At 41.1% G+C, this 24,113-nt stretch overlaps 1 protein-coding gene across 1 annotated transcript in view; it reads left to right on the top strand.

The window, feature by feature from the left end:
* Positions 1 to 23,858, top strand: part of COL6A6 (collagen type VI alpha 6 chain) — a 97,061-nt gene extending 73,203 nt beyond the window's left edge. The window contains exons 32-37 of the mRNA XM_036332645.1: positions 772 to 783; positions 4,303 to 4,796; positions 8,256 to 8,352; positions 11,875 to 12,546; positions 15,740 to 15,833; positions 23,148 to 23,858. Of these exons, the coding sequence (XP_036188538.1) occupies positions 772 to 783; positions 4,303 to 4,796; positions 8,256 to 8,352; positions 11,875 to 12,546; positions 15,740 to 15,833; positions 23,148 to 23,337 (1,559 nt within the window). The 3' untranslated portion in view covers positions 23,338 to 23,858. The remainder of the gene's footprint in view (positions 1 to 771; positions 784 to 4,302; positions 4,797 to 8,255; positions 8,353 to 11,874; positions 12,547 to 15,739; positions 15,834 to 23,147) is intronic.
* Positions 23,859 to 24,113: the final 255 nt, after the last annotated feature.

Below are 24,113 nucleotides of genomic sequence, written 5' to 3'. Positions count from 1 at the left end.
AAGAAAGGAGATCACAATCAGTGGTTTCTGCATGAAAGTATGTGTTCATGTGAGCCCATGGCTAGGGGCCCTCCCAGGGCCTTGCAAGGGGCCACAGCGGGTGAGAGAGCAAAACCTGTGCCGTCTACTACAACTTTCTGTAAGGATGGAAATGTTCTGATGCACTGTCCAATTCGGTGGCCACTAGCCACATGACTCTGAGCACTTGAAAAGCTGAATTTTATATTTAATTTCATTTTAACTAGTTAAAATCTAAAGTCACATGTGGCTAATGGCTTCCATGTTGGACAGTACAGACCTAAAACTTAAGCTTCATTTGCTTCAGAATAAATCTATGTCTGATGTTTATGCACACACTTATGTGTGTGTGTATACAAATATAATTGAGAGCTATAGAAATCTACATGGGGAAATTTCAGGTAAAGAGAGGATAGTGCCTTTTAACTTTCCAAATTCTGTGCACCTCCCTGCAACATAATGTTCCTTCCTGGGCCAACGTTCTTCTCCTTGACAGCTGGCTGCAGGCTGCTGAGTTATGGTTGTTTATTGTCCCACCTCTCCGTTCCCATTCCCTGTGGAAGGCGCAGGGCTTGTGCCAAGATGCTGGGATGCATCTGCGTTTTCTCCAAACCCTATCTGATGCTTTAATTTCTGAGTCATCTACAAAAAACACACAGTGCAGAATCTCAGCTGCCCTGATTTTCCCACGCAGGACAGAATTCTGTTCTCCTACCAAATAATAACCTAATCTCCTTTGTTCTTCTTTCCTAGCTGGCGGACATGGTGAGTAATCTTTATTTACAGCATATTATAATCAAGCCCAAAATGTCATACATCTGGAGAGATGAGTTAGAATAATGTGTTGCCTACCAAATGATATAAATTTTACCTAGGCAGTCTTTGCTTTGTCATACTGGTAGCATAGACCTGCCTTCAATAAATCACTCAGTTTTAGCTGAGTCTCACAGCTGAGTCTCACTGGGTTGATTTTTTTATTATTAAAGTTTTAATGACTAGCATTACCATTTATCTTACTGTTGAGTTTTTTGTAATAATATCCCTTCCCCCTTCATTTTTTCTCTCTCTCAATTTGTCATATTGTCTCTGTAGTTTAGAGGTTAGGAATTAAGATGCAGAAGGGAAAAGTGGAAACCAAAAGGAGAGATGATCAGCTAGCAAGTAAGCTGAATGTACAATTCAGATCGTGCTAAAATCTATGGAGTTCATGCCTGATGGTAATTACAAGTTGGTTGATTATCTTTCAGTGCTAATTTTTAAGTCTCTTACAAATGCCTATTACATATGTTTGTATAAACCCATCATTCTTCTCTTATACCTTTATACCCTTACACCTTTTTTTAAAATATATATTTTTATTGATTTCAAAGAGGAAGGGAAAGGGAGAGAGAGAGAGAAACATCAATGATGAGAGAGAATCATTGATCAGCCGCCTCCTGCATGCCCCACACTGGGATCAAGCCCGCAACCCAGATATGTGCCCTGACCAGGAATTGAACTGTGACCTGCTGTTTCATAGGTCCATGCTCAACCACTGAGCCACGCCAGCCAGGCCCTTATACCTTTTATGTAAATCCACCAATCCGTGCCCTCTGATCGCTTGTTCACTCACTCAACAGATAGTTATTGAAAGCCTATTTATGTGCCAGTCTGCCCCGGGAACCAGGGACATAAGGGTGGCTAAGATGGTTGGGATTCCTGTCTTTAGAAGTTTCCATCCCAGTAGCAGATCCAGATAGTAATTAAAAGAAAGAATTACACAGTCCTATAGTTGCTATGAAAGGCGTAAAGAATACGATACTCTGTCACAGAATAATAGGGGAGGGGAGAAACTCTTATGGATGGAGGGCTCCTCTTTGAGGCAGGGACCCTGAAGTTTGGCCTCAAGAATAAAAACCAGCAAGCTCTGTACCAGCCGGGCACAGAGAAGTGCAAGTGCAAAGGCATGAGCCAAGGCAGAGCTAAGCATTTTTTAGGAGCTGATGGAAGCCCCCATGACTAGGACACAGAGGGAGGGGAGACTGGCATTTGAAAAGATGAAGTAAGCCAAGGCCAGGTCAAGCTGAGCTTCCCAGGTTACAACAAGGCAGCTGTATTTTATCTGAATTACGATGGAAGATTAAAGAATTTATTGAAAGTATGAAGGGGGAGGGGAGCATGAGCAGATAAACAATTTTTTGAAGCTTACTTGGAATAAGTGTCAAAGCCAGAGGATTACTAGTTAGGAGGCTGTTGTATTTCAGGCAAAGATGGTGGTGGCCTGGATGAGGGTCACCATTGTTATGTTAGGTGAATGGCCTTGGTTTGGGTTGCCTCCTTCTGTCCTCCTCATCACCTGCTCAGTGCCAAACAGCGGCCATCAGTACACAGTGTGTGGCCACGGGGCCATGTTGGTCTCGGTGTGGCAATCCATGCCTTGAGGAGGCCTCCTCGGTGCTACCACAATCCAACCCAGCGTCCTTCAGTATCCTTGGGTTCCTGCAGCTTGCTGGGTTTCGGAGGATGTATTTGGCAAGTTGAATTAGCCCTTTGGTGTTTTTCCCGAAACTTGAATTTGTTTATATCTTCAGCCAGTGCTGCGAATCCTTTTTTCCCTTTACCTCTCAATTACGTCTGAAGCTGTGTTGTCATCATTCCCATATGCAAGTAACAGCCCCAACACAAAGCTGGTAGAACCACTTTTGTGTTTGGTCATAGTTCCACTCATTTTTTTATTATAAAATTGAGATGACTTTAATTTTTAAAAATCTGTTAAACCCATTAAATCAGACTCAGAGGCTAACACATTCTGTCCTGTCTCCATTGAGATGCACAGTGTAATTTGGAGTCGGATGTTTATTCTTAGTTGTCCTTTTGCCTGTGAAGGTCACAGAGTCGGGGACCAGAAGGAGATCATAATCCAGTACTGAGCGGGGGTTGAGACCCAACTGGCCATGGCAGAGGCCTCCCTCCTTGGCCAGCCTGCGTGGGACCCAGCAGGTCTGAGTTCCCGAGCTCCCTATGAACAGCTGGTGGTCTCATGTGCTTATTATCTCTGAGTCTGATTTGCTGGCATTTGACAGAGAGGAGACCACCCCTCCAAGAGAAACACATCGCTGAGATTTCCAGACATCTTACCCATTGTTAAAGTTTTGTTCTTCTTCCTCTACCTATTGCAAAGAACTGTCCTTTGGTTCTTTTTCATTCCGGCAACATTTATTAGATCCCTGATATATGGCAGGGACTAATAACTTGACAGATCAAGAGAGACACAAGCCCTGTCTCCACACTTCCTAAATTAGTAGGAGAGGCAAACATTAATCAGATATCCAGACAAGTGGAAATTGCCAACTGTGATAATTACAGGGAACTGGGATTAGAATGAATAAATTGGGACCATTGACTAAATCTGAAAGTAATGCTTACATTTGAGTTTAATAATCATAATTCAAAGTTTCTCTAAGTGGCAAGATATTTATTGATTAAACTTGCATTTTAGCTGTCACATAAAAAATCAGTTAATTTTTTTTCTTATTCTTTTAAGTGATAGAGTTCTCTCCCACAGTGAAAAAGTCTGTAATAATAATTATAATAGTAATGGCTAACATTAATTGAAAACCTACTATGTGCCAGGCACTGTTATCCTAAGTGCTTTACCTGTATTGATTCATTTAATCTTCAGCACAGGCCTTTGCACTGGGTGATGTTAGGACTGACATTTTACAGATGAGCAAACTGAAGCGTAGAGAGGATAAGTCCCTTGGACAAGGTCACTTGGCCAGGACTTCCCAGTAGTGCCTGCTGCCTTTGCATCTGTCTGTTCTGTATAGAGTGTGTCGGTTCTCTTCCAATCTTTAGAACTTATAAGCAGAGCTCTCACACCCATTTCTTTTTATCTCATTACAGTTCCTCACTAAGTAAAAAAAAAAAAATTTAGTTTCTTTAACTGAGTGAATTTCCAGCAACAAACATGATGCCATTGATCCAATCTCTGTAGGTAAAAGGAAGGGCATATCCATGAGCTCTTTATCATTTAGAACGCATTTGGAAATTAATTTACAAATGTCATTAAAACTCAAATTGAATTGTAGACTTTTCCTTGTGTTTTATTTAAAAAGAGCAAATTCAGATTTTTAAAGCAGCACTTTAAGTATCCAATTTACAGATATAATATTCCAAATTTTTAAAATATTTAAATTGTTAATACTTACTTAACGTTTCAATATTTGAACATTTAAAATTACTTTGCCTTCTATGTGTCTTTTTTCAACACTACCTGATCCTGGGCGTGTCCTTGCCTTTTAGGAAAACCCGAATGCCCCGTGCATCCCACCGAGTTGGTGTTCGCCTTGGACCAGTCGCGGGATGTGACGGAGCAGGAGTTTGAGCAGATGAAGCAGGTGATGTCCTCCCTGGTGAGCGGCATCCATGTCCGGGAGAACAGCTGCCCCGTGGGGGCGCGCATCGCCGTGGTCTCTTATAACTCCCACGCCAGGCACCTCATCCGCTTCTCAGACACCCACAGGAAGAGCCAACTCCTCCGGAAAATCGAAGCCATCCCTTACGAGAGGTCCTCTGACAGCAGGGAGATCGGCAAAGCAATGAGGTTTATTTCCAGGAACGTCTTCAAGCGAACCCTCCCGGGGGCTCACACAAGAAGAATCGCCACACTTTTCAGCAGCGGTCAGTCTGCCGATGTCCAGTCCATCGCCACGGCCGCCATGGAGTTCAGTGCCCTTGACATCGTTCCGGTTGTGATCGCTTTCAGCAACGTGCCCTCCATCAGGCGTGCGTTTGCGGTAAGAGGGTTAAGCCTTTTCTGTGACTTTTTTTTTTGGGGGGGGGGGGGGGGAGGAGATTATATTCAGATATTCTCTATAAGAAAGTAGAATTATACTATTTAGTACTGTTGCCAGCAGCATGCAAAGCCCTGTACGTGCATTATCCTGTTTAATTCTAAAAGGCACCATGGATAACATAGGCATAATTGTTATTCCAATTATATTATGAGAAAACCAACTCTGAGAAGTTCACCTCTATGCCCAAGGTCACACAGCTAGGAAGAGGCAAAGTCAAGACTTGAACCCAGTTTGCTATTCTAGTGCCTCTGCAAGGGACTCTGAGGTGCCTCTGGGTGTAAAGATACTCAGTCAGGAAGGCCAGTAAACATTCCTGGATGTCACTTTATGGCCAGAGTAATTGTTACTCTACAATGAAAACCAATTGACTGATTTTATAGCTTCACCAATCGTGTAACTATCTAGATGTTATAAAGGAAAACCTATTCTAGTTATAGCTTCTTAGGCAAAGGATTAAATTTACTGTGCAGCATTCCTAAAGAAATGTGGGATCAAGATGACCTTATTTTTAAAAGGTGGTATAATTGACATATAACATTATATTAGTTTCAGGTGTACAACATCATGATTCAGTATTTGTACATATGACCAGATGATCACCACAAAAAACCTAGTTAACATCTGTCACCATACATGGTTACAAAATTTGTTTTTTCCTTGTGATGAGAACTTTTAAGATTTACTATCTTGGCAACTTTCAAATGTGCTATACAGGATTAACTATAATCATACTGTACATCACATCCCCATGAGGTATTTATTTTAAAACTGGAAATTTTTACCTTTTTACTCCCTTCACCCGTTCCACCCATCCTCCCACCCCACACTTCTGGCAACTATCAAACTTGTTCTCGGTGTGAGTTAGGGTTTGGTTTTGTTTTTGATTCCACATGTAAGTGAGATCATATGACGTTTGTCTTTCTCTGTCTGATTTGTTTCCCTCTGTGTAATGCCCTCAAATTCCATCTATGCTGTCACAAATGGCAAAATTTTATTTCTTTTTATGGCTCAATAATATTCCATTGTACACATACATACGCGTCTCTATCCATTTATCCATTGGTGGGCACAAGTTGTTTCCACGTCTTGGCTACTGTAAATAACGCTGCAATGAACATAAGGTGCATTGATCTTTCTGAGTTGGTGCTTTTGGTTTAGTTTTTGTTTTGTTTTTTCTATAAATAGCCAGAAGTGGAATTTCTGGATCAAATCATAGTTCTATTTTTAGTTTTTTGAGGAAACGCCATGCTGTTTTTCATAATGGCTGAACCAATTTACCCTCCACCAAGAGGCACAAGGGTTCCATTTTCTTCACATCCTCACCAGTACTTGTTACCTCTTGTCTTTTTGAAGATAGCCATTCTAAACTTTAAAACACCTGCCCAGAGTGGCTCAGTGGCAGGGCTCCCCGACAAAAGACCTGCTGAACCCAACCAAGTGTCCTTCCTGTCCTCTGTGATGGCCCAATATGGTGTTTTGTTCTGCACTTGTGTGGATCCATGAAGAGGGGCCCCACACAGCAGCAAAAGGGCCTTGGAAGATACAACCTGAATAAAAGGCCAAGCATTGGCAAACTTTCATTTGGAGGAATGAACGTAAGAAGTAACTGAATCACTGCCTTCAAGTGTGTGAAAAATTATTACTGGAGAAAATTAGCCAGCTGAACGCCAAGTTCGCAAAATTTCATATTCGAGAAACTGGGATTGGTAGCAGTAGGAAACTCCAGGTTAGAGTTAGGTAGGCATCTTCTCAAGGCAAGATTGATTTTCTGTTGGCATGGACTAGCTGGCTCCATGTGGGTGGTAAGGCATCACCTTTGCCTGACAGCCTTTCATAGGGGCAGTCACTCACCTGTCAGTGATTTCTGCCTGTCTTTCCTGGAGACTGGAGGCTAGGATTCAGTGGGCTTCTGACCTTTCCAGCTTTGTAGTTTTCGGTGAAGGTGTTCAAATAAGCAGGACTGAGTTAAAACAGAGCACTTTGTGAGTTGTTGTGAAGATGAAATGATGCAATGCTGGGCTTCAGAGCTTAGTACATAGCAAACACTCAAGAAAGTAGCTTTTGCTTTATTATCATTCCTTTACTTGATACGGAACTACAATCTGCTTACCAATATTGAAGTCTAGGTTGTAGAGGCTCTAAAACTGCTATTAGCCTCACTGATCTAACTCAGAGTTATGCAAACGATCAGACTGATAATAGCAGCCTCAGAGAAGAAGATGCACACAAATTAGAAAAGACTGGGGCCAGCAAATGAAGCTGCAATGAGATGCAGGAGCTCCAAATTCTGTACGTGGAGTTGGTTACTCACAGGGTCCTCATAATTCCCTCTGGTTATTGGGAGCCCCTATTGCCCTTGGCTTTATTTAGCCACGAAACAAGGGATAACTTAATGTCTAATGCAAATAAATAATTGAGGGTACTTGGAATATAAACTTAAACAGACACAATGCCATCGCGCGCTCAAAGGTATATGCACAGCATATAACTTAAGGAAACGTACTTTGTTGGTTTATTTTAAACCTTTTGCATGTTCACATGTCACTTATAGGTTCTGCCCAAATCACCTAGAGACTGTTTGCTCCTTTCTTGAGGGAGTTCATCTCGAAAAGGCACCAATGAAGGGACAAATTCTTGACAAAGACCCTGAGCAGAACTGGCTCCAAACACCCCTTGGACAGAAGAGTGAGAGCTGCAGACAGAAGTCAGAATTGGTCCCAAGATTCATTCATCCAACAAATGTTTGTGAGCACCTCATATATACCAGGTGCTGTCCTACGCTCAGGGGATACAGTACATCCCCAAGGGCTCCCGGACTGCGAGAGGGCACAGGCCGGGCTGAGAGACACACACCCCCCCCACCACCACCACCACCAAATGCACAAATTTCATGCATTGGGCCTCTAGTTTAATAAGAATAGCATTTAGTAAGAACTGCCCAGACCTTGCGGCCCTTCTCCTAACACTTTAAACTTTCTTTGAGCTTCAGTTTCCTCATCTGTAAAACAGGGATGATGAAAAGAACTCACTGGGTTGTTGAGATAATGGGGATAATGGATAGAAAGTGCTTGGTGGTCTCTCATGACCCATGTGGCACCCACCAGTAAGTGCTTTTCAATGATGGTCATTCAGTAACCTTGTTAGCTTGGCGTATACATAGTTATTCCATTTTACAGAGGAGGAAACAGAGGCAAAATAACTTGTCACACGGCTAAAGGGAGCTTCAGGGGCTCACACCCAGGCAGTGCTCTCAGCCACCCTGACAGGCTGGGCCTCCCCTCGACTTTCTTAGAAGCAGCAGCGTTGCTCTCTCCACATCTCAGTTCTCTGAACAGTCCTGGGAAGTTCTTGCAGCCCCACCCACTATGCTGTTCTTTCTCTCCCTTCTCCTCCTTGCAGATCGACGACACTGGCACATTCCAAGTCATAGTGGTTCCGTCCGGGACCGACTACACGCCAGCACTAGAGAGACTACAGAGGTGCACGTTCTGCTATGGTAAGACCCACAGAGAGAGCGGAATTTGATCAGGCCTGTTAAGCACGTTGAGTCACCCTTGGCAGGACCGGCTGGAACTTGGCAGCTAGGACACGGGTGGCCTTGGGAGAGTCGCCCTGGGGCTCTGGGCTCCCCTCGTCACACTGCATCATCCACAGGTGGAGCCTCTCAGCTTCGAGCAGGGGCTCCTCCCCTCCTAGGTACCACGGCAGGAGGATTACATTCCCAGGCCTCTCTGCCTCGTGCAGCTTCCAGGAACCAGCAAGGATTTTTAGAAAAATGTAGCCTGTCTCGTGGCCAAGCTTTTCATGCTATAAAGTAGGGCAGGAAACGTCCAGCCCCATGTAAGGCCTGCAAAATCGTTGGGTCTGGCCCTGCCAAGGCATTAGGGGTGAGTTAATTGAATGTTTGATCAAATATAACGGGCTTATTTTTAAGGTGATAATTCTGTATGGCCTGTGAATGATGTTATAAAGATCCAAATGGTCCTTGGCAGAAAAAAGGTTCCCCATCCCTGCTACAAAGTATATTTATGTGTTTCTAAATCCTAAATATTCACACCCAAAGAATTGTTTTACAGTGTAAGTGGAAATTAGCAGAAATCCGTGCATTTCTCACTCACAGATGCTTCATGGGCTCCCAAATGTGAAGCATCAAGATTTGCAGCCCTGGTTTGTGTGTGGTTGTGTTTAGTACAGTCTACAGGTCTAGCTGGGGAACTGGCTAACCTGTAGTTGAGAATTCTAGTAATTTGGAGTTCTAGGAATTATGAAACGCGTGAAAGCCGCTGAGATCACTGGTGGGTATGATCGCTGAGTTATCAAGCATTCATTGAAAACCGTGCCCTGTCTAATTGCTTTATAGAACACTGATGATGGTGGTGATGATCATTTATACCTAAGCTATGGTGTTTGTTGTGTTTCAAGCACTTTTCTGTTTCATTCAATCGATAGAATCACCCTAAAACGTTTGAACTATTATTACCGCCATTGTACAAATGAGGAAAATGAGGACTAGAGAGATGAAATCATTTGCTCAGGACCTGGCAGCCAGATCCAAACCAAGAAAACTAGCTTTAAAACACCTGCAATTTATGATAGCAGAGATCCCATTATTCTGCCCCTTGAAACTGTAGTTGGCCTTGAAGAAAATGTTTAATTCCTCTCCTCCATGTTAACCAATGGGACGCTAATGCTCACCATATAACTGTCCTCACAGGGAGGTAGTAACTAGCAGGCAGAAGCAGCACTTTTCCTAATAACCCTCCCTTCTCTCTGCTTCCCTCTAATCAATCTCTTTCCTTCCCTCCCCACCTCTCTCCCCCTCCTTCCCCTCACCCGCTTTCCCGCTCTCCCCCTCTCTCTCTCCTCTCTCTCCTCTCCCCTCCATCCCCTCCTCTTTCAATTGCACAGAGCTGTTAAGCACCGGCATTCTTACTCTAAGCACTTAAAGTGCTAACCATACTGTGGGGAGCTACATCCCACCCTCTATGTTCTCAGTTGGCTCTCAAACATGTCAGTTACCGTGCTATGCTGTATGTTGCGCAGTCAGAAGTTGCACATGTGTGACTGGGGATAGATTTTGGCTTCATTTCTTGGCTCAAACCCTTATTTTGTCTCCTAGGCATTTAAGGGAAGATATTTTGGCTCTCATTTCCTACAATTAAAAAACCCCACAAAATTGAACAAATGGGCAGCCTGCTGTCCCTGGTTTTAGAAACTGCCTTGCACACAGGTGACTGTTCAGTCATCTGACCATTAAATGTGGTCATAAAATTTTACTGAATGTTAGTAAGGGAAATGTAACTTGTCCAGAGCCACATGGAGTCCATGAACAAGAATGAAGCTAGGAAGTTTGCGATATCCCCTAGGATCTGCATTCTGGTTATTAACCTTTCATCGAATAGCTTTCATTTGCAGCCGGGGCTCATATCTAAGTACCAGCTGTCCACACACATGTTATTCCATTCTCATTCTTCTCTTTGGTTTTTAAAGAGGCCATTCCCATCCTTAACCAGTAACTATTCCTAAGAACCTAGGATTAATGAATGTCAGTCCTGGAAGCGCTCTCTGGGTGAATCTAATCCAACGACCTGATTGTGTAGAATTGGGGCCCAGTGGTGCCTTAGATAGATGCACATAGAGTGTTCCTGGGTACAGTGAGACCAAAACCCAGGAACCCTGACTCTCAGGCCAAGGACCTCACCACTGCACCACATAGCCCTGTCTCTATCCATACAACACTGACTTCATATGTAGAAACTTCTAGAAATACTGCTATCCTTTGATGAAATTATTTTACTGGCCTGCCCTCAGTGTCACCTCTAAAATTAGAAGATTGGGTGACCTTTAAGATATTTCCATTTTTTTTATTTCTCTGAATAGTCATATGGCAGAGTCAAAAGAATGTACTGTTTTTATTACTACACATTTTTTGTTAAGAGATATACATATTTCTTAAAATGACTTCCTGCTATGAAAGTTTCTTAACATGCATTATTTATATTCATTTATTTAACAAACACATATTGAACTTTCAACTAATAATCACTGTGAAAATACAAAATTAAAGAGTAGCTTTGTCCTTAATGTCTATACACAGATAGACACCGAATTATAACCCTTTATTCAAATTGAAATAGAAGATTCATTGCTTTCTTCACCTTTTAAACAGATTCCTTTTCATAAAACAGTGTGAGCATAAGGATAAAGGTCATTGGTTTAACCTGAATATAGTCAAGTAGATAGATCATTTTATGTCATAATACAGTATACTCTTTTTTTTCTTTAATCCTCACCCAAGGATGTTTATTGATTTTTTAGAGAGCAAGATACATTGATGTGAGAAACATCAAATGGTTGCCTCCTGTACACGCCCAGACCGGGGATTAAGCCCTGACCAGGAATCGAACCTGCAACCTTTTGGTATATGGGCTGATGCTCCAACAGACTGGGCCAGTATACTCTTAAAAGCATGAGATAAATTGTTCACTCTGATCTTTATAAACTTAAAAAACAGCTAAGAAGAAACTCCTGTTGAAAACAGCTTAAGTTTTAAAAGTCACGGATACATGGAACAAGCTGACAAATATCAGAGGGAAGGGAGGTTGGGGGACTGGATACAAGAAGATGAAGAGATTAGCCAAACAATATATATGCATAGCCCATGGACACAGACAACAGTGTGGTAAAAGCCAGGGGAGGGGGGGAAGGGGGTTAGGTGGAAGTGGACCAAGGTGGGGAAAATGAGGGACATCTGAAATAGGGTCAACAATAAAAATTTAAAAAATCAGATAGTGTTAGTGAATGGAATTAAGACCCAGGCTGGGTATAAAATCTGCACTTTAGGATACAGATGCAAACCATGTACTAGGGAATCTTCCTACTGTTGATGTCAAAGTCACTTAGTAACTATTTTAAGATCAAAGGTCATACAGTTTGCAAATGTTGAAATCTGTGAGATGCTGTCTTTCCTGTTCTGTCCATTTCTGTTCAGTAACCTTAGCTGCCTTTTGGTCTGCAGATGTCTGCAAGCCAGATGCTTCTTGCGATCAAGCCAGACCACCCCCCGTGCAGTCTGACATGGATGCGGCTTTCCTGCTGGATGCCTCCCGACACGTGGGAAGTGAGGAATTTGAAGACATGAGAGACTTTCTGGGAGCGCTGTTAGATCACTTTGAAATCACCCCAGAGCCCGAGACCTCTGTCACTGGAGACCGGGTCGCCCTGTTAAGCCATGCTCCCCCCAACTTCCTACCCAACACTCGGAAGAGCCCCGTTAGGACGGAGTTCAACCTGACCACCTACAACAGCAGACACCGCATGAAGAGGCACGTGGAAGAATCGGTTCAACAGCTAAATGGAGATGCTTTTATCGGTCATGCCTTACAGTGGACTCTGGACAATATCTTCTTAAGTGCGCCCAACCTGAGAAGAAACAAGGTCATATTTGTGATATCTGCTGGGGAAACTAGTCACCTGGACAGAGAGACCTTAAAGAAAGAATCTCTGAAAGCCAAATGTCAAGGTTATGCCCTGTTTGTGTTTTCCTTTGGCCCTACTTGGAATGACAAGGAGCTGGAAGATCTAGCCAGCCACCCTCTGGATCACCATTTGGTCCAGCTTGGTCGAATTCATAAACCTGACCACAGATATGGTGTGAAGTTTGTGAAGTCCTTTATAAATTCAGTCAGGCGTAAGTCATAAAATCTGTTCTTCCTTGCATGCTTAGAGTGCACTTGGTACAAAGTGTTTACAAGCTGACATGGATTTTTGGAAGCCTCGTGCATGTCTTCAAGGGCACTGCAGGGTTAGAAAGGAAAACACGTAATGATGAATGGTGGAGGGAGGGAGCCTCTGGTCCCTAAGCTCTTCATTTTCTGACTCATCTTTCTTATGTCTCTGGTTCCTATGGAGAAACAATCATAGAAAGCAGCTGCTCACATATTTTGCCTGCATGGGGCAATAGAGTCTGGGGGCGTGGAGCCTCGGGCTGGACTGTAGCTATAAAGTAGAAGCCCTTTTGCCATGTGACATGAACATGCTGCCCTTTGATAGAAAGTGTCATCCGTTAACACATCAGAAAAGAGAGCCACAGAAAATTTCAACAGTTCTTGGCTTGGCTTTTATAAGTTCAAAAGGCAGAGTTTGAAGTATGAGGAGATACCATTTGTACCTGTCAGAATGAAAGATACGTCCTTGCCAAACTTTCTCAGCCTTGTTAATGACTTTTTATGATGCCAGTAATTAGTGCAACTGGTGCCCATAAAAAATATTTTTAAAATCATGGCTATATTTCTTGGAATGAGCTTGCCTTGAAAGTCTGCAGTTCACTTCGAGTGCAATAGGATACATAAAAAGAAGCCATGTCCTGATTGTGAGTGATTCTGGAGGTTGAAAAGCCCTTGGTTGAATTTCTGAATGTTTTCATGGTAAATGAGCCCTTGGAGTTCAGATAAATAAAAGTGAACATACAGGCAAAAGAGCACCCTGCATAGGGACATTCTGATTGTAATCCCAAACTTGTCCCTGGCATGATATGTTGAGAGCCATTAAGGCTCCAAAGACACCAACCAGTCAGCACAGGTGAGGTCTGAGAAGCCTTGAGCAATTGTTGATGGGACGCTGCCATTCAAGTGTGAGTCTAGGACCAACAGTGTCAGATCACCTGGGAGCCTGTGGAAAATGCAGAATCCTGGGCCCCATCCTAGACATTCTGAGCCAGAGTCTGCCTTTTATCAAGATCCCCAGGTGATCCACATGCGCATGTGGTTTGAGAAACACTGATGTGGGAGCAGAAAGCTCCCAGAATGAAATCGATGTGGGTGTGATCTGGAACAGGAACTAGAAAGAGGAGCTAGAAAAAATGGGGGTAGGAGTCATGCTGAAAGAAGTAACCTGAAGGCACTTGCAAGGGTAAAACAAAAGAACATCTATAAGGCTCTGAGAAACTTAATGAAGAAACACTTTGTATATGGCAAAAAGCTCAAAGGAAGTTTAAGATGGAATTTCCTTCCCCAGACCTCCCAAATTCTTAAGAGGTGTTTCATGGTGATTAGTCACACTACAGGCATACCTCAGAGATATTGCAGGTTTGGTTCCAGACTATAGCAATAAAGCTATATTTATGTTTATCATAATCTTTCTGCTGGTGGAAGGTCTTGCCTTTAGTTTATAAAATAAACAAAATTTGTGAAGCATAATAAACGAGGTATGCCTGTATATGATTAGATAAATGACACCTACCACCACCAGAGAAAGGGAAAGAGATGTTTTAAGAATGACTTGGGAGTAGGTGAGATAGAGGAAGTGCTTTTTGGAAAACTAACCATGACAGTGTTATAAACCACTTTTCTAGAAATTAAGTATCTAGAGATCTTCAACTTTAAAATCTAGCTGTAAAAGGACAAGAAGCTGAAGAAGACTCTGACACAATCATATTCAAGCCTGCATACTTAATTCCATAGCAGGCACACAGACCCACACTCGCCCACTCAACATTAACATGCACATATTACGTGTGAGCCACTCACTGTTCAGGTGCAGAGTATCAGAAGGTGACAAAACCAGGCATGGCCCCTGCCCTCCCTAATTCTAGTCCAGCGCCCTCTCCAGGTTGTGACTCTTATTTAACACACTGCTGTGATACAGTTGGCTATTAATGCAGTCCATATCAGCATCAACACATTTTCTAAGAGGAACAAAATGACTGGAAAACTACCTGATGCTTAGAGTTAAGACAGATAAACTATTAAAATTCAGGTGCACAATAAGGGGAACATCATAGTCTGGGGCGATCCAGCCCAGCAGCCCGCAGCCCATTCTACAAGAGTGCTGTCTCGCAGCCCAGACTAACATGCTGTGTAGGATGACCCTGGGTCACCAGGAAGAGATTTAACTGTTTTTAACAAATATGTTCAATTTGATGCTTCAAGGAAATAATACATTTTTTTAAGGTTGAAATGGTTTTAAAATGTTTAAATGATGTGGTAAGAGGCATGCTTTATTATTCTGAGAAATTAATATACTTCCAAATGAAATGAGCCACTACTGAATTAAACCCAAGATGGCGCTATCATTTCTGTTGTTGTCAATGATACAGAGACCAGAGAGGGAATATTGTTTTCCCTTTGCATTTTGTTATTTCAAAGAAGCAAATGAAAATAACTTTTTTCTCCTTTATTGATTAAGGTATTACATATGTGTCATTTCCTCCCCCATTCCCCCCCCCCCCAAATAACTTCTGATTAACACGTTTAAGTGCCCAGCCTGTTTTGTCTTCCAACAGAAAGTGTAGTGTCATTCACCGGTGACTGACGTGGCGCTTTATTAATTCGTGTCAATTAGAGGCCAGACTCTTAGGACTGGCTCAGGGTAGCTCCTCTAATGTTTGACCAACTTTAGAAGCTTTTACTTTTATTGAAAAGTAAGTCGAATTCTCCACCTATAAATTTGCCAAAGATGTATTTCTACTTATTCATTCATTCATTCATTTATTTTTAGAGAGGAAAGGAGAGGGAGAGAGAGAGACAGAAACATCAATGATGAGAGAGAGTCATTGATTGGCTGCCTCCTGCACACCTCCTCCTGGGGATCAAGCCTGCAACTTGGGCATGTGCCTTTGACCGGAATCGAACCTAGGACTATTCAGTCCTCAGGCCAACGCTCTATCCACTGAGCCAAACCGACTAGGGCCAGAGATGTATTTTTAAACCCCAGTTTTAGAGACTCCTCTGAGAAATCCACTCCTATCTTATGTGCCAGCCCTAATCGGTATCTTCCTTTGGTGAATGTTGAAAATTGTGATGTGACACTTTGCATATAGAGCATTTTGCTATAATGCTAATAGCCATGCATAAGAGACTCATCACAAATTGTTCTCTTCCTAGGTGCACTAAACAAATATCCACCGATAAACTTCAAAACAAAGTGCAACAGACTCAGCTCCGCAAACCTGAAGCAGCCCCCACAGCAGTTGCAAAGGTATTATCTGCTTGGCATCACTTGATAAATGGAGGCACCCTCCTACCTCCCCTCCCTTTCTTCCTCCTCCTCCTACTCCATCCTATTTGGATAAAATCTATTGCTAAACCATATGAAAATACAATCTGAGGGGATAAGAGATAATCAAAAGGGACCAGGTTGATTTGAAAAACAACAAAGTTTTTTAAGTGGAAAATCTAATTGTTGAAATAAAACAGTCAATGGGACTCCCCAGCGGCAGTGAGCATAACTAATGGCTAGATCTTGGTTTCTAAACAGCATTCCTTACTAAAAGGAACTAGGGTTTTTTGGAGCAACAGCTAATTCTAGGCTGCAGCGGGGAAAGTGCAGTGTGAACCTGGAATATTTGTTATGCCAGAAAGCAAGAAAATAGTCAAAAACTAACAGCAACATATCAAAAGGACAAACGAGCTATCTGAAAGGATTTTCACTGGCCCAATTTGGGAAATTTTGAATATCAAAAAGAATAATGATGATAATGGATGAAAACAGATTTTTTTTAAATCCACAACTCTGTAGAGGGACCCAAAAAGGGAGGAGGGAGGAAAAGCTCTTCTTTATAGAAGTATGCCAGATAATGTAGAAGAAATGGTAGAATTAGAAAACCACCAATTTGTAATCCCAAATGTCATAACTGAGTCAGCAAGGATCAGGAATGCTAAACCCATGGGGTGACAGGTTGTGGGGGAGCAGGCTAATTACACAGTCTCGGGAACCACTCCCATGTTAGTTAGTAATACAAAGCAGGAAGTGTGCCTTAATGTGGTGAGATCTGGCAGTAAGATCAGGCAGCACCCACTTTAACCAAGGTCTGACATTATGTGCCTCCCGAGATGATGCAGGAGACAACACCTTTGTGAGGTTCCTGCTGGAAGTGTTTGAGCCAAGTCTAATCCTGAGGAAACCACTGGGCAGTTCCAGAATGTGGAATATTCTTCAGAAAACTGGCCTATAATCTTCATAGGTTTCAGTGTCAAGAACTGCAGAGATGTGGGGGACTTACTGCTCCAGGATGGGGGAGACTAAAGAGACATAATAGTCAAATGTAATAATGTAAATCTTGATTTAATCCTACTTCAAAAGGAAAAGCTTATACAAATGACATTGGGGGGACAGTTGGGGAAGTTGAGTATGAACAATATGCTGGATAATATTATTGATTCATGTGGCTTTCCTTATATCTGGTAATGGTATCATGTTAGTATAAGAATGGCTTTGCTTTTGAGACAGGTGTGCTAAAGTATTTAAGAGTAACATGCATGATGGCTGCATCAGGTGGTTTTCCGAAGAGGAAGTAGGATGGTGTGTGTGTGTATGTGTGTATGCATATATGTGTGTATATAGATATACGTGTGTGTATATACACACAGAGTAGCAAGATGGGAAAAGTTGAAGAATCATCTAGGTGAAAGGTATAAAGGTATTTATTCATGATTCTGTTCTTCCCAATATTCTGTGCATTTGACAATCTGTAAAATAAAAAAATAACTTGTAAAGCTCAATGGATGAATACAGGAGACTAATGGACACATCTGAAGAAAAACAATGAACTGGAAAATATAGATGAGGAAATTACTCAGAATGCAGAGAAGATAAATATAATTTATAGGCAATACAGAATAAAAAGACTAACCTATCAAATTGGGCTTCTAGAAAGATAAAATAGAAATAACAAATGAGAGAATATTGAAAGATACGAAGAGATGATCACTTTCAAGAAATTATGAAAGATGAATTAAAAGATAAAGGAAAGACAAGGTGTAACAGACAGAATAAATAAAAGGAAAACAATTAGGCATGGGGAGGGGAATGTAGAACACCATGACAAGAAAACAAAGCAGCTGGAAAGCTCAGTACACAGAAACTACAATTAGGCTGGCAGCTGAGTTATCAGTAGCAACAGTGGAAGTGACAGTGCTACTGAGAACCTTGAAAGCACTGGGAAGACATTTTTGTCAACTTAGAAAAACTGTGTTTCAAAAATGATGATAAAGACAACTTGAGTAAACAAAGAACAATAGTTCACCACAAAGAGACCTTTGCTAAAGGAACTTCTGAAATACGTACTTCAAGGAAAATAAAAATGACCGCAGAAGGAAAGGCTGAGATGCAAGAAGAGTGAATGATACAAATTTGTCAATATTTAGATAAATCTAAATAAATGTATTTTTAAATAATATCTAATTTGTGGGGTTACAAAATGGCTGTACTTGTTAACAAAACTTTGGAAATAAGACATTTGGCACCTCGTGAGTTTAATAGAAAGAAATAATTGTAAATGGGAGATATCTGTAATACTATCAACAATAAAAAATATATTTTTAAAAAACACTCAAAACAATTGTACTAAGATGTATAAATGTTATTTATGTATTAATTATGAGAAAATACTTTAAGCAATAAAATCTTTTGTTATTTAAAACAAACAACATAATAAATACTCTTAACAAGTAAGCAGGAAAAGGAAGACAGCAGAATTGAATCCATTTAAATATATCAGTAACCAAAAAAAAAAAAGTACATAGGCTAAATAAGCAGAGATTGATGTATTTAAGAAACTAAATAAAATCCAGCTATAACTGTTTTCAAGAGACACAGCTACCAAATAAGAAATGGAAAAGTGCAAAGTAACATTAAGGGGGAAAAAATATACCAGGCAGATGTTTTAAAAAGAAAGTTGGAATAGCTATGTTAATATCACATAAAATTTACTTTTAAATGAAACCATTTTGTGGGAATAGAGTTAGTACGTGATGACAGTGTTCAATCCTAAATTTATAAGAGGGTAATAAAGTCTTAAAATACACAAAGTGAAAATTGAAAAGCTACACAGAGAAATTGCCATAGAACTGTCATCAGCGTTGGAGATTTCAGTATACCAGTCTCAATATTGAGAGGTGAAGCAGACAAAAATCAGTAAAGAAGTAAAAGATTTAATCATAAGTAACAAACTTGATTTAATAGACTCATCTGGAACCCTGCACAGAAAAATGAGGCATTCTTCTGAATAACACATGGGGCATTAACAGCTGTTGAATCAAGGTAGAGTTTACAGGTGTTTGTTGTGCAATTTTTTAACTTATCAAGCAAGTGTCAACACACCTGTAAGAATTGGTGCCATCAATCCAAATGGTCTGATCACAATGCAATTAAGTTAGAAATTAATAGAAACAATATTTTTAAATTTTTTATTTCTTGATTTGAGAAAGAGAGAGAGGAAGAAACATTAATTTGTTGCTACACTTATTTATATACTCATTGGTTGGTTCTTGTATGTGCCCTGACAGGGGATGGTACATCAGGACAAAGCTCTAACCAACTGAGCTATATTTTTTAAGCACGTACATTTTTAAGTTAAAACCACAATCTAAATAATGGGACAAAAAATTATAATGAAAATGTGAACATACTTAGAATTGTATAATAATCAAAATTTATATGTCAAAACTTGTGGGACACCTCAGAATTTATAATTTAAGAAAGTTGATAGTCTTAATTATTATGTTAGGGAAATTTTTTAAACTCTAAGAGTTACTGAGCTAAACACTCTTCTTAAGATGTTATAGAAGAAAAAAAACAGAATATACCCAAAGGTAGGAATAAAGTAGGACTTAATATTTTTAATTAAGATATTTTAAAAAGTATCAACAAAGGCAAAAGTTCGTTCTTGTAAAACTTAATAATAAACATATCATATTTTTTGGCCTGCAGGAATACTACTTACATTTTTTTAACAATTAGAAATAATTTAAATCAAGTAGTTGGAAGAGGGTTTGTTTCAGTGGTAAATCACACTGTACTAACACACACACCTGCCCACATGGGACTGAAGTCAAATGTGTGCACCAGCCGCTGGGAATCACACGTAGGCAAGAGCCTTCGACAATGTGCCAACTTTTGTTGTGCAGAGTGTGCATTTCTGTGTGGTGGTCAGGACCAGAGAGGCCCTCCCAATCCAGAAGCCACAGCTCCAGAAGGAAATGAGGAAGCCCCTGCCTGGATTGGCGCCTCTCTCGCCTTGCTGCGAGGCAGGGAACTGTCCAGCAGCAAATGCTTCCTGAAGTCAGGCCTGGAACATGCCTGTGCTCTCAGTCCACCAAGAGCAGGGCTCCCCCTGCTGCAGGTGCCTGGAAGTGTGGGAAGGGCTTCGCGTTTGCATTGGGCTCCACACAAAATGCATTGGGCCACAACTGCGAAGGCAAATGCAATAGTCAGCTTATGCAAATTTAAAGGCATTTTTGGAAACGACTCCCAGCTCGTGTTGTTTGAAGAACAATATGAGTCAAGGCCGGTATTCACAGTGCTTCTGGAAGGGAAGTTTATTTCCCTCTCTCCCCTTTGCCTTAGATATACCTGGAGGTTCAGCTTCCCCTTTGTATCCAAAATGGTGAAATGCTAGGAACTGACTGGGGCATCAGAAATTGAGACATGAAGCCCATACCTCCCTCAGGGAGCTCCCTGATGGTGTGTTAGGCTGGGACATGCGAGGCCTCCTCCAAGTGACCAAAGACTATAATCAAAGGTAACAAGGCGCATAGCTGCTCCTGAAACTTCCTGCCTGAGCCTTTCAAGGGAAGTGAGGCAGAACTGAGCACAGATTGAGGAAGATGAGAGTGCCTGCTAGGCAAGAGGCCTCAGAATGACCTGCATAAGAATTAGATCATTCTGCTGTGAGATTTAAAGAAATACAGGTAGAAGCTGGTTCTTATCAGATGGAAAAAGAAAGGAACTGAACCAAATGCAATCAAGCAAGGACACAGATGGCCAGTGGGGGCGAGATTGCAGGGCAGCCTCTTTGTAAGCACTCAGATCTGCTCAGAGGCAGTAAAAGCCAGAGAACCGCCTGCATATTGATTCAGTCAGCCAGGGAAGCACTTGGCCAGACTTGAAAGCGTTGACAGACCGGAGCCAGAACAACTGAATTGTAAAAATGGACAGTCACCAATGCCATATGAATAATACATCTGTTGTAATTCTGCTTTCCAACGTATGTTTGTTGGACACAAAATGTATGTTAACATAAAAAGGATTCTCGAAATAGAAGCAATCTTGTCTGCATTTTCTACTCCAATGAACCCAGTCGACTAGTAAATGCAGTGTGGCTGAGGCCTGATTATCTGTGTAGATGAGGAATCTGCGATTACAGAGAACTGAGATCTACAGTCAATCCCTTCCAACTCATTCTATCCAGCTTTGCTGGAGGCGGGCACAGGTTGCAAGGTGAATTGGCTGTTTTGTCTTGACTACCTAGTGTTGAAGTTACCAATCAGCAAAGAAGTATCTGAGCAACACAGAGCAGGAGAACTATATAACTTTATGATTCCCAAACAAGGTAATCACATGATTCTGATCAAATGCTTATCCTACATAATAAAGAGCTAATATGCTAGTTAGACCGAACAGCAGAACGACCATCCAGATGACCTTCCAGATGAAGCCCGGGCTGCGAGGGCTGGCTGAGGCAGCTGGGGCTGCGAGGGCCGAGCCCTTTGCACGAAATTCGTGCATCGGGCCTCTAGTCCAATATAAGCTCCTATATACAACAGAGTGAAAAAAAATGGGAATTCGGAGATGTGGTATTTATAATGTTCAACCCTTTTGAGAATATTAAATATTTGAGAGGGGTAATGCTATGCCAAAGAAGCAGCTACCAATTACTAACAACTTTTTCTTAACAAAGGGAGGACTATGACAAAGACAACTAAACTTACCATGAAAAGTATCCCAGGGGAAGAGAAAGGAATGGGGGGAGGGAAGGAAGAGACCAGTACAGATAAGTATAAGCCATGAAAACTATTACAGACTCAAACTAATGCAGTCTCCATGACCAGTGGAGCCATGCTTGGTGCATATAGACAATTAGGACTTTGGGGAATCTGAGTTCAGGTTTAATCTGGAATTTGATAAGAAATACAGAGAAGAGCAAAAATGTGAGGAAACTGTATTTGTACGGAAATTTAGCCAGGACTGCAGTTCTTGGTAACTGGACATTTGGTGATCAATTTAGTACGTTCCTGATAGCATTGATGGAAGTGAACTGAGACACACTTTGGGATATGAGTTTAGAAGCCCAGACATATAGTATATAATGCATGGAGGCTTCAGGGTCTGTGTAACATGGATGGAATGGTTTTCTTGCTGGTTTGATGTCTCCTTCACTCCTAGCTATCATTATAGATGGAAGAAGGTATGTGGTATGTGTGAAAGAAGTGAACTTAATTTTAAATTCTGCACCTTTCACATATTCGTTTTCTAAATATTGATCTTCTTGTGAGAGAAATCAGATTTCTAGCTGGTGAAAACCGAAAAATCCAAATGAAGAAATAGATCATAGTGAATATTGACACTATTTCCCTGGTCTCCACATTTGGAGTTCTCTTGAATCTTCTCTGGACCACAACCCAGCTAATTGCTAAGGTTTATAGGTATTGATAAGCCTTCTCTTCTTATGCCACCAGGCTGTCACACATTCACCCGAAAAATATTTATGCAAAGCTTATATGCCAGGTTCCTTGTACCTTAACTGTCCAACCTGCTCCAGACTACCTGACTCCATGTGCTTTTAAAAGCATAACATTTATCATTTCACTTTCTTTTAACAATTCTTTTTTCAAAATATATTTTTATTTGTTTTAGAGAGGAAGAGAGGAGAGAGATATAAATATCAATGATGAGAATGAATCATTGATCGGCTGCCTCCTGCATGCCCCCTACTGGAGTTCAAACCCGAAACTCAGGCATGGTGCCTTGACCAGGAATCAAATCATGACCTCTTGGTTCATAGGTCGACTCAACCACTGAGCCACACCATCCAGGCTGTCATCTCACTTTTCTTATTCCATCTTGATGATTCTTCATAGTGTCCTGAATAAAAACCTAGTTCAATGAAAGTAACATTGGACTCTTTTTTTAAAAAAAAAGTCTTTATTGTTGAAAGTACTACATATGTCCCCCTGATTTTCCCATTGACCTCTTCTAGGCTGCAAACATTGGACTCTTAGCATCAAAAGATTTGGGTTATAGTCTCAGCTCTGTCGCTGACCTTCAACTCCTACATGTAATTTGCTGTTGAAATTACACTTTTGCACACTTTGACAAGATGTCTTACCAACTTCCGATACATCTGCCCAGTTTCATAATGCCCAGTTTAGTCATCTTCATGAAATTACCTGAAGGAAGGATGCAATAAGAAATGGGTGCAACAATTAATTTAGGAAGAAAGATTAATATAGAGTCTATTAAAGTTGAAATGGCATCTATCTTCTATAATGTTTTTCTTCTTTTGTTGTATAGCTTTGTTCCTGGACCACACAAAGCAGCCCTTAAAGATGATGCACTACAAAAGGCAAAATTCTTTCAAGATAAAAAATATGTTTCAAGAGCAGTAAGAAACAGCAGAGATAATACTGTTCAAAATTTCACCAGAAACACATTCCATACCTTTAAAAATGGAAAAAAGATGATAAAAACTGTTCCCAAATGACATATAAAGGAAGTGCTTGAAGAATTTAACCTTAGGAAGCATGGTAAGACTCTGGACTTATGTAACTAAATTCACTGTCAAAATCATGGATAACTTTTATTTAGATTCTGCCTATATTGGAGGTCCACTCTGAAGGGCTGGACAAACCACAGGTTGGAAATTGAGGCAACTTGACTCCTTGCACTCATTGGTATGAAAGATATATCTTGTCCATTTACGGTATTTGACCACTCCTGATAATTCCAGCATGCTAAGACTGATATATTCAAGAACTGTTACCATTAAAAGATGGCAGAATGAAGAAGTATTTTGAAAAGTCTAATGGCAATTACAATCTGAAGGTGAATTTTATATAAGTGTATACATGTGTGTACATGGGCCAATGCTAATTTGTCTTATTATCGGTCTCTGTCCAGTCCATTTTCTGCAAACCAAACCATCTTTCTCAATGTAGTACTGTTTAATGCTCACCTGTTTAACCAAAGGTTGTTTTGGAAGATCACATTTACCTTAGAAATTGATGCTGTTGGTATGTCGTAATTTCGAAAATCTGGCCTTCTACAACAAGTCCACTTGAACACATCACTGTCTCTGGATGGATTGAGTAGTCCTCTGACGGGAATGTACTGGAAGGTTTCCTCCCATCTTCTGCTGTTGTTAGCTTGGACAGGTGAGAAGCAGAGGGTAGTTCCCATACTTCCCCCCCACCCCCCAAATCCTCCCTAATTCACTGAGAAACTCGTTAATGCCCCCAGAATATACATTATTGCCTTTGA

The sequence above is a fragment of the Myotis myotis genome, unplaced genomic scaffold, assembly GCF_014108235.1.
Source record: "Myotis myotis isolate mMyoMyo1 unplaced genomic scaffold, mMyoMyo1.p scaffold_m19_p_13, whole genome shotgun sequence".
Lineage (NCBI taxonomy): Eukaryota > Metazoa > Chordata > Mammalia > Chiroptera > Vespertilionidae > Myotis > Myotis myotis.
This window is presented reverse-complemented; position numbering and strand designations above follow the sequence as displayed.